Below are 17657 nucleotides of genomic sequence, written 5' to 3'. Positions count from 1 at the left end.
TAATCATCAATTGAGGCTCCAATATAATTATGATATGTTGTTTTCCCTATTGAATCACCAATGGTTCTACCATTTAAAATTCTAAGTTGTGCATCAATGCATAAATCAACAATATTCTTTCCATATTCATTTGTGTTTTGATGTATTTCAGTATTACGAAATTTTTGTATATTATCTGCCACATAATTAAGTGGTAAAAAATTGTCAAGAACATGATCTGAGTCATTTATAAATATAAAATTTTGTTCCCCTTTGTTAATGTGAGCATTTAAATCCCCCATTACCATAATATCTCCCAACAGACTAAATTTTGAAATACCCATCTCTAATTTTTCAAAAATTATTCTATCACAATTTGTCTTTAATGTGTAAGAGGAATTCTTTGGAGAAATGTACACAAAACACATATATAAATCTTTAGAAAATTTGAAAAACCCTTTGTCTAATTTGAACCAAAGCATATCTTTTTCTGACTTGTCAACCAATTGAATACCATGTATAATACTTCTTTTAATAAAAGTTGCGAGACCACCACTTGGTTTCTTTGATTCATTTATACGACAGTTCATAAAACATTTATAACCTTCATATTGTAAAACATCTTTTGAGTTTTGAGGCATACTATATCAGATTGCATGTATTTACTTATATCTCCATTACTCAGTTTACTTGATCTTTGTTTCTTTATATTCCTAAATAAACCATTTACATTCCAGGAACTTATAGAAATGCATTTTGACACTTTAATGCACATTATTATAAATGAAAATGACCATTTCAACAGTACAGACTTCAGCATAATATCTAGTATCTTAAATTAGCAAAGAGTTATCTTTCTTGTTCCATAAAAAATTGACTTTTAATTGAGATTAAACAGAATACATGTATTCTTTCTATTTTTCTTTTTTTTTTTTTTTTATGGAGTAATAAAATTAGTTACTTATTAACTTATGAAGTTATGTCATGAATTGATTCTTCATTATAAAATTCAAAGGAAAAAGGTATATACAATGCAGAAGATGAATACTATCCTTGTCAAAATAAACACCTGCATGCACACAATTGAGGTCTTTTATATGAATAAAAGTAGATAATAAAATCACAATTAAAAAGAAAAATGTATCTTCACTTGTATATAATATTGTACATGATCAACAATAAATGAATTTCAGTAGCTACAGTTCTTTGACTAGTGAGATATATATAACTACATGTGCAACATGTATATATATACTAAAGTCTAAAAGCTTCTTCTATGGCAGATGCAATTTTACCAGCCAAATTGTCTGGTTCAAATACTTGTGAATGTTTTCTATTATAAGGTAGGTGTAATTGATTGTCCTCTGGGTTAGGCCGATTGTAACTCATATTTCTTTGATATTCATTTGGGTAGTTCCTTTCTTGTCGCAAGGGTTGTTCATTGGAACTGTAAGAGTATGGTCTCTCGTGATATGGACGAGAAGTTGGTTTGTGTATATTGTCATACTGTCTTGATCTAAGTTCGGGAAATAATGCTCTTCGTAAGTTCCCTGCCAGTAATTTTATACCATGTTCTCTTGATAACTTTGTGTTATTATAGAATAGTTGATCAATTACTTCACCGTTGAGACAGAAATTGCTGTTGAAGCAAAAAGATATTCTTTCAGATCTTTCCAGTTTAGTTTTTATTAGATTATTCAGACTATTGACTCTGCTGTTTAGATATCTTGTTCGTGTCGGAGTAGGAAGTGAAATAACTAACTTATCACACTTTTCAAGTGCCTGATTAACTAGATCTACAAATTGGGTAAACACTTCTTCGGCAGGCTGAGATTTTAAGTTGTTAATTCCAATATGTAAAATTAAAGATTGGACGTAGCTGATTTGTGATATGAATGAAGAGGTCTCTGTCTCTTCAATAGTGTAAGTAGCCTGTTTTTCACCATTTCTCTTGCAACCTGCGAGCAATCTCCTCATGTCTATATCATTACAAATTGAATCATGTAGAAATAAAATGTCATATTCATTTCTGCTACTTACACCTTCTTCTTTTTCATCTCTTTTTTGGTTATAAGCTTCATCATTAGGTACAGATTGAGTATTGATTGTTTGGATTTCATTCATACTGATCTTGTCAGTGCCAGTGATGCTCTCCTTTTCCTCCCTTTTATTTAAATTATCAACCTTCTTACCCCATGGATCTCCATTTACATCATATAAATAATTTTGAATCAGATCTTGTAGATCAGTTATCATTTTGTCTTTTTCATCTAATTTGTTCTGGAATTCATGGTTTAAGTCTGTTTGCTTTTCCTGTTTTAAATTTACAATAATTGCTAGTTTTTCATTATCCCTGATTGCAATATCTCTCAGTTTGTTTACTTCTTCTACTTTTTCAAATATTCTTTCTTCTTTTTTTACGAATTCTGTTTGTAACTTAATGCACTGTTTTTCGTACATTTTGGACATGTCTTCAACTTTTTGAGTCAGTTTTTTCACTTCATCATTTTTTTCTTTTAGTTGTTTTTCAAGCATGTTGTTCGTTAAGTTAGTAGGAGATTGATTGAATGTTTTATCCAGATTTTTTAGTTCTTTAGTTATTACATCTTTGTAATCCTGATTATTTACCAATAAATTTGAGACTGATGTTTTTATGTCAACAACAGCTCCCTCTATGACTGACATACTATTTACAATTGGATTTAAGAGTTTATTTATAATAAATTCCACTGATTGTTGCTTTGGGACATCATCTGTTGTTTGTTTGGGAATTGAGGATTTCTTTTGAACGTTAGTATCTGTAGCAGTTTTGGTGGTTGTAGCACTGTTATTGATATTTTGGACATTTTTATCTGGACCTGAACTGATCTTTGAACAAGCTAATGGTGATGAAAGTCCTTCCTTTAAGGATGTTTGATCTTGATTGTCTATAACTCTTTCAATATGTTGAAGACATTTTTCAAAAATATGATCACCAAAATGTTGCCATTCCTTGCCTTGGATCATCACTTTACCGGTGGAGAAATAAACAATCACTTTGTACAGAAAATCATCTTCATTGTCTTTTACGTTTGATTGTTTTTCACTAATAATGAATGCCGTTTGAATAATATGGTAATTGTTATTTTCTTTCCTATCCCTCCAAATAGTTTCGTACACGTCACTTGCTTGGACCCATATAATTTTGGCAAGGGCTTTTATCCAAAAGTGTATTCTGTTTTCTGATGTTGTGAAACATGTGCAATTAGCATTGTCATTATACAATAGTTTGTCAATTGACTCAAAAGGGATTAATGCTCCTGAACTACCTTTTTGACGTTTCTTAAATTTGCCTTTAATTGGGTACAATGATTTTATATTGCTCAATTCTAAATCGATATTGTCTGATTCTTTTTTGATAATAAAGTCAGATGAACTCATTTTGATGATTTTATACTTGTCTGCACTGTTCCTGGTCACTGACAATTACTGATTCATTCCTAAATTTGATAAATTTCTCTTAAATTTTCAAAAGCATGGCGCCGCCATCAACCGCAAGTTTAAAAAAAAAGCATATAATGATTCTATGAATTCAAAGCTATGTACTGCTATATTACATGTGGGACTTGTCAGTAAAAAATAGACATTGAAAATTCTCGTTTGTTCTAATATGTTAAGTTAGAATAACCTCACAGATTTCTTGTTGTAAACCAGATATACACAGTGTGTGAACCGGTGACAAAATATTACCTCCCCTGTAAACAGTGCGCCGATATGAACGCCATACTAAACTCCAAATTGTACAAAAGAAACTAAAAGTTAAAATAATACAAGACTAACAAAGGCCACTCACTCACTCTGAGGCTCCTTACTTGAGACAGGCGCAAAAATGCAGAGGGATTAAACATGTTTATGAGAAGTCTAATGCAAGGAAGCAATAACATACAAAGAGAGAAACACACAGAAAAAAGCAGGGTCAGTCCCTTTTGTTTAGATCATAGTGTTAAATATATATTAGACAGTGCCAATACCCGCATGCAGGGAAGCGTAGCAAAATTTTTCTTCGTAGGCTATTTGTTACCCCATCCAGAGTTATAATTTCATGTCATTGGATCAGGAATTAAACATGTAATGAACCTTGAAATTATTGCAATCGATTACTCAAAGAGATTTTAAGATTTGAAATGTCAATATTTCGACTGTGAAAAAAAAGTTCAATGCTTATTTAATTTTTAATACGTCCCTTAGTTATTAGAAAAGACCCTGGTTAGTTTTGTAATATGTTTTTTAAATATTAATTATAATTATTAATATGGTCCGAGTACACAGTTATTTCGTAGTGCATTTCTTTTGGACAATAAATGAAAAGTAAAAAATTCCCACCTGCGCTTTCTCATTATTATTTTTACAGTGTTATGTACTTGTAACTTTTGGGACAAATTATATCAAAATTATAGAAAACTTCATCCGCTCTAACTCAAAATATGGACAATTTTATGTTGAGGGGGTCTTGAAATCTTTTGACACCTTCCGAAATACTTATTTTTAACCTTTTTCAGCTGGTCTAAATCACTTCTAAAATACTTTAAAATTCATGAATCAATTTTTTTCACAGTGTAATTTTATCCCCATTCTTGCTATTTGATGCATAAAACATGAAGAAATAAATTTGGATGGGGTATAAAAAAAGATTGGCAAGTAACACACTGTCCACACTAGGGACAAAAACTGTGCACTCGGACCATATAATGGAATATACAATATTTTTTATAGATGATAATCACATTAACCAGGTTCTCTGCAGGGCGCAGCTTTATACTACTGCAGAGGTTGAACCCTGAACAGTTAGGGCAAGTATGGACACAATATTAAATATAAAATGACATACAGCCATGGTTGCTATTGCACAATATTGTGCAATTAGATATTTCTTGCTATTGGGCAATACTGTGCAATTGAAAATACTTGCTATTGCACAATACTGTGCAATTGAAAATTACTTGCTATTGCGCAATACTGTGCAATTGAAAATTTCTTGCTATTGCACAATACTGTGCAATTGAAGATTTCTTGTTATTGCTGAGTACTGTGCAATTGAAAATTTCTTGCTATTGCACACTACTTAATATAATAATTTTGTATCCTGATTTGGACCAACTTGAAAACTGGGCCCATGATCAAAAATCTAAGTACATGTTTGTATTCAGCATAATCAAAGAACCCCAAGTATTTAATTTTTGTTAAAATCAAACTAAATTTAATTTTGTACCCTTTGGACCTTAATGTAGACCAATTTGAAAACAGGACCAAAAATTAAGAATCTACATACAAAGTTAGATTTTGGAATATATCAAAGAACCCCAATTATTCAATTTTTGATGAAATCAAACAAAGTTTAATTTTGGACCCTTTGGGCCCCTTTTTCCTAAACTGTTGGGACCAAAACTCCGAAAATCAAAACAAACCTTCCTTTTATGGTCATAAACCTTGTGTTTAAATTCATAGATTTCTTTTTACTTATACTAAAATTATGGTGTGAAAACCAAGAAAAATGCTTATTTGGGCCCCTTTTTGGCCCCTAATTCCTAAACTGTTGGGACCAAAACTCTGAAAATCAAAACCAACCTTACTTTTGTGGTCATAAACCTTGTGTTTAAATTTCATAGATTTCTACTTACTTATACTTAAGTTATGGTGTGAAAACCAAGAAAAATGCTTATTTGGGGCCCTTTTTGGCCCCTAATTCCTAAACTATTGGGACCAAAACTCCCAAAATCAATACCAACCTTCCTTTTGTGGTCATAAACCTTGTGTTTAAATGTCATTGATTTCTATTAACTTAAACTAGAGTTATTGTGCAAAAACCAAGAATAATGCTTATTTGGGCCCTTTTTTGGCCCATAATTCCTAAACTGTTGGAACCAAAACACCCAAAATCATTCCCAACCTTCCTTTTGTGGTCATAAACCTTTTGTCAAAATTTCATAGATTTCTATTTACTTAAACTCTAAAGTTATTGTGCGAAAACCAAGAAAATGTTTATTTGGGCCCTTTTTGGCCCCTAATTCCTAAAATGTAATGGGATCAAAACTCCAAAAATCAATCCCAACCTTCCTTTTGTGGTCATAAACCTTGTGTTAAAATTTCATAGATTTCTATTCACTTTTACTAAAGCTAGGGCAATGTAGGGTGCGAAAACTAAAAGTATTTGGACGAAGACAACGCAAACGACGACGACGATGCAGACAATGACGCCAACGTGATAGCAATATACGACGAAAAAATTTTCGATTTTTGCGGTCGTATAAAAATCAGCTCAAAATCGTGAAGTGTATAGAAAAAAGTCTGTATAACTGTGATTTTCAAACATTAAACAATGTCCAAAGCCCATAATTTCGGCAAAAATTAGCGTAGTGAAATGAAACTTGAACTTAATATGTAACTCATCATGAGTAACTCACATACCAAAAATCAAGCCAATATCTGAAAGAGTTTAGAAAAAAAGTCCGTATAACTGTGATTTTCAACAATTTAACTAAGTCTATAGCCCGTAATTTCGGCAAAAATTAGCGGTGTGGAATTAAACTTTAACTAAATATGTAACTCATCATGAGTAACTCACATACCAAAAATCAGCCCAATATCTGAAAGAGTTTAGAAAAAAAGTCTGTATAACTGTGATTTTCAACAATTTAACAAAGTCGAAAGCCCGTAATTTCAGGAAAAATTAGCAGATCGGAAAGAAACTTAAACTTGATCATGTTAACTCACAAACCAAAAATCAGCCCAATATCTGAAGGAGTTTAGAAAAAAAACTCTGTCTAATGGTTTGTTGTGGAATGACGGAATGACAGAATTTCTGAATTACGGAATTACAGAATTTCTGAATTACGTACGGAATAACGGAATTTCGGAATTTCATACAAGAGTAAAACTAAATGGCACCGTCAACTTCGTTGAGGGGCCAAAAAATGCATATCAATGAAATTTGAAAAGAAAAAGTTATGTGGGATGTTTATGTTTATGGTAAAATCATTTTGTACCCCTTATCCATTTTTCTCAAAATTTCAATAAAAAAGACTGAAATTTCATTACTCAAAAACTATATATATACTTATTGGAAATATAGAATTCTTTCACAGAGTTAAGTTTGATTATGAAAATTATAAAATTCATTGCTATTTTCCACTTATATCACATATGTTTTGGAAATAATTCTAGAACGAGATATCAATGAGACTGAACAAGACTGAAATGTCAAAAGAATACATCCTTAATTGTTCATTGACCAGAAAAACCTAGTTTTTCCCTTTTTTCATCCTAATTCTATAACATTTTGAGCCATAACCCCCCAAAGTCAGTAATAACAATCCCTTCAAAGTATGGAAACTTTCAGAGATTCATACACCTAAATACACGATATTGTTTGAAAACTACAAAAATGCTTATTTTGGGCCCCCTTCTTGACCCCTAATTCCTAACTATTGGGACCATAACCCCCAAAATCAATCCAAACCTTTCTTAATTGATATCAAACCTTCTGGGAAAAAATTTATAGAGATCCATTCACTAAATCTAAAGTTATTTAAAACAAAATTGCTGTCGTATAAAAAGTCATTACATAAACAAGCGAGAAAAACAATACAAAATTAGGACATGTACAGTTTAAGTTAAAATAAAATAAATAATCATAAGTATAAAACAAGAAGTAATTGGAAGAGGAGATAACTCTGCAAAAATGAGCCTTTTTTGGTTAGTTTTTGGTTGATTATCTTGAAATTTATGTAAAGTATGACACTTCGATGGGGTTATAAGTTTATATTTGACTAAATTATACAATCTTCTGCTCATGAAATGTACAAAACTGAAGTGTTATGGGTAGTTTAATTTTTTTTGTGCATTTTTCAATTAAGAAATTGCAAATTTGAGGCTTTGAGACCATTTTGAAAAAATAATGTGAAAATTTGGTTTTGTTTATATCTGTATATTATATTTTTCAGCATTTTACTTACCTAAAGAAACTTTAAACCACAAAAAGAAGAATACATGCTTAAGTATATTTTATTAAATTGTGATTCTTTACCTTGACATGTTGAAAAATTGAATAAATGGTCAACTAATGAATTACGAAATCTAGATTATAGCTTGATAAAAGGTATGAAAACACCTTTAGAGTTGTTAATTATACTCCAAAGACCGCTAAAAAATCAAGAATCAATACATTCTGATGAATAGAAGCGGTAAAGTTATAATTTTGTTTATCAATTTTTATTGATATTTCTGCATTTTTTGCAATAGTTATCTCCCTTTTCAATGCAAATCTCCATAAATTTAAATGGCAATTCTTTTAGTCTACCTGAAGTTAGTTTTTATGGGACTTTATCTTTGTATATTTGGGGTATAATGCTAAAGATTAAAACTTAAAAATCTTCTGTTGTTACTTTCAGGTTAGGGTAAAATTTAAGCTAGATTGACTGGACTATTTTAGAGGTATGACATACACTCAAACTTTATTTTTAGTCTTTTTAGATATAAAATAAAATTTATGTTTCTGTTTCGATTTTATTCGAAAATGACCTTCACTGAATTTTTTAACATATATTGATTCAAATTCAGTAATACTGTATAATTTTATTCTTTTAATGTGCATATATATAATATAACTGATAATTTTCATTTATCTTTCATGTTTGTGTAGCCTACAAAGGACAAATTGGCTATGCATCCCTGCATGTCAGTACCCATAGACACTGCCTATATTTATTAAAAGCACTGAGGTTAAATCATCCGGTTTTGATTGGTTTAAAGCTGTCACGTTGTGATACCCTATGGATTTGTAGGGGGTCAGTAATTTCATAGGGGGTTCATGATGCTTTAATGGTGATGTCATCTTAGTGTTGTTGTGTTTCATTGTTTATATTTCAACAAAATGCAGCAGAAAAAGTCCAGCATGCAATAAATTCTTTATATGGTTAACTACTAACCCCCTACGCATCCATATAGGTGAATAAAATCCATAGGGGATTCGGCCTACAGCCTTACCCCCTATGGATTTTACTAACCCTCTATGGATCCATAGGGCAGTCAGAGATATAACTCTATAGGGTTATTCTAGAAAATAAATTGCATGTGTTATTACAGATACTTTCATGAGTTGTCTACTCTTTATTCCTTAAATTTTCTAAATCTGTAATAACATATGCTTGTTATTTGTAAAATTATTTCATTTATAGTGGGCTCTAGGGAGCTCTTGAGACTTTGTGCAGAAACTAAATGCATAGCCTTGGCTACTAATTTTTCCATTTAATTAATACATTTTTGATTGACCATCAAAACATGACCTGTAATAACACTATAGAGTTATATCCCTGACAGTAGGGGGTCAGTAGCGAACCATATAACTTATAATGGTGACGTCATCTAATAATGTTATTGTGTTTCATTGTTTATTTTCCCACAAAATGCAGCAGAAAAGACAAAAGCTCAAGCATGCAATAAATTTATTATCCAGTTTATTACTGACCCCTACGGACCATAGAGGATAAATAAAATCCATAGGGAATTCGTCCTCTGGCCTCACCCCCTATGGATTTTACTAACCCTCTATAGATCCGTAGCGGGTCAGTAGCGAACATAAGACCGTTGGTTTTCCCGTTTGAATGGTTTTACACTAGTAATTTTGGGGCCCTTTATCATGTTTATAGCTTGTTGTTAGGTGTGAGCCAAGGCCAAGTGTTGAAGGCCGTACATTGACCTATAATGATTTACTTTTTTAAATTGTTATTTGGATGGAGAGTTGTTTCATTGTCACACAACAACTTACTATATATGCATTTAACTTATAAAAACAATAAATCTGACATTTTTGTAAGAATGTTAATCAGAGCTATTTCAGAAACATGGTAAACATGATGATAAAAAACATTGCTGACTTAGACTGAACAATTATGAAAGTCAGAATAAAATAAAATGTAAGATAAATCATGTAAATTTTCATCTATACCTGTAGTTCTTGGTACTTTTATCTGTATGTCTTCTACTTGTGTCTGTAAATCAGGTGGTATAGTCCTTTTTAGTGGTCTATCTTCTGCTGGTTCAGTCATTCTGTCATGTGTGAAATTTACTCCTCACTTCTCGTTATTTAAACAGTCAATCTTTATAGAGCTTTCAATTGGACAATTACTGTGAAAATATAAGTAATAAACTGTTATCACAGAGATATGTCTCGCCTTTTTGTAATTTTGGCAATGAATTGTGCCAATTAATGCTAATACAATTGCAAACCAAATATCAATGACCTACCACAAGTGGATCCCCATAAATTGACCTAATCACAAACTAATACATGTAATGTAAGCAAACCAATCAAAGTCAATAGACCATGACTGAGGGGGCGGAGCCAAATAATCTCCATGGCAATGAGATGTGACAATGCTAATACATCTGCATACCAATTATCATTGATGTACCACAAGTGGATCTCCATAAACTGACCTAATCACAAAGTAATACATGTAAAGTAAGCAAACCATTCAAAGTCAATAGACCATGACTGAGGGGGCGGAGCCAAAAAATCTCCATTACAATGAGATGTGGCAATGGTAATACATCTGCATACCAATTATCATTGACGTACCACAAGTGGATCTCCATAAACTGACCTAATCACAAACTAATACATGTAAAGTAAGCAAACCATTCAAAGTCAATAGACCATGACTGAGGGGGCGGAGCCAAATAATCTCCATGGCAATGAGATGTGGCAATGGTAATACATCTGCATACCAATTATCATTGACATACCACTAGTGGTTCCCCATAAAACTGAGCTAATCACAAACTAATCCATTGTTGACGCCATCGCCGTCGCCGACGCCGGAAACAGCATACCTATGTCTCGCTTTTTGACTCCGTCAAGGCGAGACAAAAATCATATATATATATATATATATATATGCATAACCCAAAATAATCATCAACAAAATATATCCAATTTATCTCAAATGAAGTTAACCATGTTAAAAATGTGTGTTTATGTTTGTACCTAACCGATGTACGAGTTGTAACCAAAAATTGATTGTCTAAAAAAAGTAGTTCATTCAACTACCCATAAAACCCAATGGATTTCAAGAAGTTTCGGCCATGAACCAATAAAATCAGTTGACATAGTATATTGATTGTCCCATGAACCAATGAAATCAGTAATTGATATAGTATATTGATTGTCCCATGAACCAATGAAATCAGTTGACAATATTGATTGTCAAACACAAAGTACACAAACACAAGATAATTTATCATTCACTCAGAGTCAGAGTCTGGAATGTCTGCTGGACCAGGAACAGGTGGTGCGTACATATATACATATACCCAATCTGTTTGAGGAACTCTGAGGTCTTCAGTGTTGGCGTCTAGTAGTGGGTCCAATAAGTCAACCAGTTTACCCTGCACCTGGCGATAGGTTATACCGGTCACTTGCTGCTCACTAACGTGTCTGTGGGTTATAGCTTTACTGTCTCCAGGTTCTTCAGAGAAGGCAGGAACTATCCTATAGAAGTGAAGGTTAGCCCTTCCAGCTTTGCCATTGAAGCGTCTATTGTCATCTTGCAGGATAAGAAAAGAAATGTTAAAAAGTTGCAGTATATACACATAGCAGAATGTAAATACACAATTAATATGGATCATATAAATAAATGACATCTAATAAACTAGCCGTTACATAAATTAATGATTTTTTCTGTCTTCTAATAATATTTAAATTAGTCATGTTATATATGTTTTTGATTAGTAATGATTCTTCTTATCAATTTTTTGTGAATGTACCGTAATACAAATTATTATATTTAAGTATTTTAAATTACCTTCAACATCATTGTTGGTTCTCACACTTGTACAAGTTATTTTTAATTACTTGAAGAAGTAATTAATATACTTATATAAGTAAATTTGTAGGCTACTTATACAAGTGAATTTTATTTACTTGTATAGGTAAAAAATATATTGGCTGAGTCATGTCCCTTAGACATTCTATCAATAATAGTTTTTCTCTGAAAACTTGAGACACTGTGCAAAGGGAGGCAAATCAAATTTTCCCAAAAAGGTGACGTATCGCCAGCTGATGGTGCTATATCAGCAGGTGCTCAATCAGCAGGTGAGTGATCTAGACCTTACTTAGTTACTGAGATTTTTTTTACTGGTATAAGTACAAAATCCTATCTTCTTTTATTGAATTCTTAGGATTTCTTTGCTCTAATATAATTTAAAGTTATCTGCCCTTTGCAGATGTCTTTACTTATTATTTATTAATAGTGTAATTTCATGGGCAATTACATCCCCGCTCCTTTGTTCTAACAGGGGTGATCTAAGCCGGATCACCCCTAACAGATCACCCCAGTTTCAGTTTCTTTGTTATGCATGCTTTCCTTTGTTCTGTAACATTTTGGCGGGAATGTCAAATCCACTATAAAACTTATAATTAAATATACAATTCTACAGAATCTATCAAAATTCACCTAGAAAAAATCCAGTGTATGTGCTGGGATTCACTACCACTACGTATACACCAGGAAGACTGGATTGTAACGTACTAATCAATAGTTTAACATACTTAAAGGAAGCAAGATATTTTTATCAGAGGGGCGAGTTGGCAGACCTTTATTCAGGGGGGTTTAAACCCTTTTCGTTAAAAAGTGAGTTGTCAGTGATTGTTCAGTTTGATTTTACACTTATTCAAAAATGGGGCAAGTCGGTAAACAACAGTGGGGCGATTTTTTCATAGGGTGGCGATATAGTTTGGGGCGATTGGCCAGTGGGGCGTGTTGACATTGTTTGATATCTACTCACCGTGTTTGGGGGTCAAAAAGGGTATACATCATATAGTAACGCAGACCTGCCAACTATCCCGATTTTCGCGGTATCATCCCTATTTTTACCCCTCAATCAGAATCCCGATAACGGGATCGTAAAATTAGTCAAAATCCCGATTTTTCGCACAATATACCCGAAAAAAATATTGTTTACCGATTTTGAAGTTTTTCTGATCAATTTAAAAAATCAATCATTTTACCTGGGGACATATTATGACAAGTTAATGACCCTACGCTAATCAACAGTCACAACAGGTGTCATAATTAGTGGTTGTAGGTAATCAGATTACCTAATGGGTTGTCACAGATCTCAAAATTAATTTGTATACACAAATTTGGTCAAACAGCCTTTCAATTTTAATCAATTCATCATTCAAGCACAATTTGCAACATTTGCCGTAGTTCCACAGCAAAATCATAAATAATTGAAAGATGAGAACTGTAATGAACTCTCAAGAAAACATCGTTTATCGAAATCTGTTTAATTTTTGAAACCAGACATCGTGTGTCTGTTGTTTTAAAATCGACGCCATTGTCTTGTCTTGTCTTGTCTTGAATGAATATCCTGCCTTTGAAAGGCACACCTCTGGTTTCAGAGTAGAATAAATTGGTGTATAAAACACCCACAAATGCTTCTCACACTTTTTAAAATCTAAAACAAAAATAATTTAGACTTTAAATAATCACACCTTTGACTGAGTGGTTGCAAGTAACCCTTTCTTTTTATTCGTCGGTAATGTTAATAAAATATTGAAAACAACACGTTATTAATTTCTTGCGTCCGAAGCGCTTTTCTGGATATACCTTCATCAGGAACACTCAAAGCCAAACATTTGAAATCGGAAGATGTATATTAGTACCGAAACCGTTGAAGAGCTGTATGTCAAAAATACCTAAAATAAATAGCCAAATTCATCTAAAGCCAACTTTGCCTGAGGGAGTTGAAACCTTATAGTTTCTTAATAATTTATAAATTTATAAACGGACAAATTTTAGTAAAGTTTGTTAAATCATGTCAGTACCGAAATACTGACTACTGAGCTGATAATACCCTTGGGGACTGATAGTCCACCAGCAGAGGTATCGACCCAGTGATGTAAAATATTGAAAACAACACGTTATTAATTTCTTGCGTCCGAAGCGCTTTTCTGGATTTACCTTCATCAGGAACGCTCAAAGCCAAACATTTGAAATCCGAAGATGTATAAGTACCGAAACCGTTGAAGAGCTGTATGTCAAAAATACCTAAAATAAATAGCCAAATTCATCTAAAGCCAACTTTGCCTGAGGGAGTTGAAACCTTAGTTTCTTAATAATTTATAAATTTATAAACGGACAAATTTTAGTAAAGTTTGTTAAATCATGTCAGTACCGAAATACTGACTACTGAGCTGATGATACCCTCGGGGACTGATAGTCCACCAGCAGAGGTATCGACCCAGTGATGTAAAATATTGAAAACAACACGTTATTAATTTCTTGCGTCCGAAGCGCTTTTCTGGATTTACCTTCATCAGGAACGCTCAAAGCCAAACATTTGAAATCCGAAGATGTATAAGTACCGAAACCGTTGAAGAGCTGTATGTCAAAAATACCTAAAATAAATAGCCAAATTCATCTAAAGCCAACTAATAAAAGTGTATTACGTCTAATATGCATTTTGTATACACTTCTACTGTATAAGCCTCCACCGGTAAGAGCACTTCTGAATACAAAGAAAGATAACTCAAATGTTATCCATTTTCTCATTGATACTGATACATTGTAAGACCATAAGTAAGACTTCATCAAAATCTGTCTTCATCCTTCTTACTTTAGGACATGTAGTTTTAGGTGTTTTGAGTCAAGGTTCATAGGTGAAAAGGTCTTTGGAGGGGTAAAAAGTGGGGGGGGGGGGGGTGATCTCTACTTTGAATCCTTTATCTTTAATGCCATTTTCTCTATTCTTCAGTTATTTTATAATTTATTGTACAAGAATCATGCAAATAAAAGAAATCAAGGCCTATAAGCTCATCATTTGTATACCAAAAAAAAGAAGAAGAACACTTAGACTATATTAGGAGTAAAAAACAATGCTCACAGAAAAGTCGCTATAATTGTAACCCTTAAAAATCTTGTCGCGCGCTAAATCCCCCATGGAGAATTTCAAAAGTTGGCAGGTCTGGTAACGTATAAAGTATATTATAATGGTTGTGTGGCGTTCTAAACTAGATTTTATGAATTGTAAATGTTTTTTCGTCTAATCTTAAACAGCTGGGATGTAAAATAGTTATCCCACTCGGACTTGGTGTGTCATGTAACTATTTTAAAATAAAAATCCCATCCGTCTGTTATCTTCAGAACACTGCTCATTCACAAGCCCCCAAGGAGCAATTTTTGAAGGCCTTGTGCAAATACTTTTAAGATCTTTGCCCCATCAGTTTCTTTGTTGGAATAATGAGATGAAACATTGAACTCTAATTAAAAAATATGAGCTAACCTGGGAAAACTCATTAATGCCCTGATTTATCATGTTTACAGCTCAAAACCTTTTTTTGTAGGATTGTAAGAAAAATTTATACAAAAAACTTATACTGTTATACAAGTAAATTTTTGAGAAAATTAAAGGGAGATTATTTAACCATAATTAATTAACTTATCATGCTTATATGTGTATAATTTTTTTTACTTCTTCAAGTAAATAAAAATAATTTGTACAAGTAGTATCCCTGACTGACAGACTGGTGGTAGACTGACCACACATCACAGCAATTATGAAGATATAATAGTCATGATAGTATGTGTTATATCTGCAATCAACTCTAACATTGGTTGCAAATAGTACCTGGGCTTACCTGGTATATCATGAAAGATGCAATGTTTCTCGCCAAAATGTCATGTGTCTGGTCAAACAATCAAACAATAAACCAAGGATTTACATCACTGAATTACCCAACTTTTCCATTAACATATTGATGCCAATTTTTTATTTTTGTGTACTTTCGTTTTGGTAAGAAGTTTTTACAATATTTTGTTCGGAACTCTCCGGATACTTTGGGAAGTAGGACAAATCGCCCCCACACCAAATCGCCCCACTTTTTCATCAACTCGCTCTGGACACTTTAAAAAAAAATCGTCCCTCTTGTGAAAAGGGTTGAATCCCGTTAATTTTAATTTTACCAACTCTAAATAAAAATAGTTTTAACGAAAATTTATTAAATTGTTACTATTGAAATTAAATTATGTTTCACTCTCTTAAAATATAGGAAAAAGTAAAATCACAAAAAATACTGAACTCAGAGGAAAATCAATTTTGAAAGTCCTATTGGTCAATCAATTTTTCCCAAATTAAGTTAAGAGGGGGGTGTGGGGGTCAGTGAAAAAAATATGTGAATCAAGTTTTTTATCCTTCATTGAACTTTTGATGTCGTCCCTAATATCAAACAGCTGAAAAATATAAATCCTAACAAAGCAACAGGACAAGATCTCGGATACCTTGCAGAGTCCCGAAAGAGACAGCAGAACAAATAGCACCGTACTTGGAGGTAATATTTAATAAATCCATCAAATTAGGAACAGTACCATCAGACTGGCTCATCGGTAATGTCATCCCGATCTTTAAAAAAGGCGATAAAACAGATCCAGCAAATTACCGCCCTGTCTCCCTTACATCTGTCCCTTGCAAAATTATGGAACACATAATCTTTAGTAGTATTATGAACTACCTGGACAACAATAATCTCCTGTCACCATACCAGTATGGATTCAGGAAAAACCACTCGTGTGAACAACAACTCATAAACACCACAGAAGATCTAGCTAGAATAAGAGATAACACTTGAAAAGCCAGGCAGATATATACTGATACAGGACTTCAGTAAGGCCTTCGATACCGTGCCACATCGCCATCTTGTACACAAACTTAGGACAAAGGGTATTGATAAGTACACAGTAAACTGAATAGAAAACAGACAGTCCGCCTAGATGGCTTTAAATCACAACCAGCTACCGTAAGATCCGGAGTCCCTCAAGGAACCGTACTTGGCCCACTTCTATTTCTCCTATACATCAATGACATTCAGGGGATAATTTAACAACTGGCACCAGCCTAAGACTCTTTGCAGATGATTGCCTACTTTACAGAGACATCAAAACTCACAATGATACAGAAATATTACAGAAAGACTTAACTGAACTAGAAAAATGGTCTATCGATTGGAAAATGTCATTCAATCCAAAGAAATGCTACGTTCTACAGACAACGCATAACATCCGTAATAGAATTATAAGACCATACTTCTTATATTCTACTAAATTGGAACTAAAAGAAAATAACCCATACCTAGGAGTGGAGCTGGACAGCAAGCTCAATTGGAACCATCACATAACCTCAAAAGTTAACAAAATTTTGTAAGAAGAAATTTATATAGATGCCCTCAAGAAATTAAACAAAACGCTTATATTGCTCTGGTAAGACCACACCTATATATACATGCGAGTGTGAGTGGTTGCTAGGTTTGTTTGTTTTTTGGGGGGGGGGTCTCGCGTGGGGTGGGGGTCAGATATAATCGTTTCTATATTTCGATATGTTTTACGTTTTTTTTACTTTTTACATTACTGTCAATTGATCTTTATTAAATTCGACCTAAACAGATCAGATACTTGCCACTGGACATTTAACAACCATGCAACAATCAAACAATATCTTCTTTTAACATATTTCATCGCCTTTATATTCTTTTATATCTATCATATTTTTTGGCCTCGCTTCCAGACTTACTTTTTTGCACATTATTCTAGTAACTGCAAAACACCTTCATATCTTCATAAATGGTGACCTTTTGCATAGCCTCA

General features: G+C 32.9%; 1 protein-coding gene across 1 annotated transcript in view; it reads right to left on the bottom strand.

Annotated features, from left to right (window-relative positions):
* Window positions 1–10142, bottom strand: part of LOC143058366 (uncharacterized) — a 45637-nt gene extending 35495 nt beyond the window's left edge. Inside the window, exon 1 of the mRNA XM_076231867.1 lies at window positions 9962–10142. Coding sequence (XP_076087982.1) covers window positions 9962–10061 — 100 coding nt within the window. The 5' untranslated portion in view covers window positions 10062–10142. The remainder of the gene's footprint in view (window positions 1–9961) is intronic.
* Between the last annotated feature and the right edge of the window lie 7515 nt (window positions 10143–17657).

The sequence above is a fragment of the Mytilus galloprovincialis genome, chromosome 14 (genome assembly GCF_965363235.1).
Source record: "Mytilus galloprovincialis chromosome 14, xbMytGall1.hap1.1, whole genome shotgun sequence".
In the NCBI taxonomy this organism is placed as follows: Eukaryota; Metazoa; Mollusca; class Bivalvia; order Mytilida; family Mytilidae; genus Mytilus; species Mytilus galloprovincialis.
This window is presented reverse-complemented; position numbering and strand designations above follow the sequence as displayed.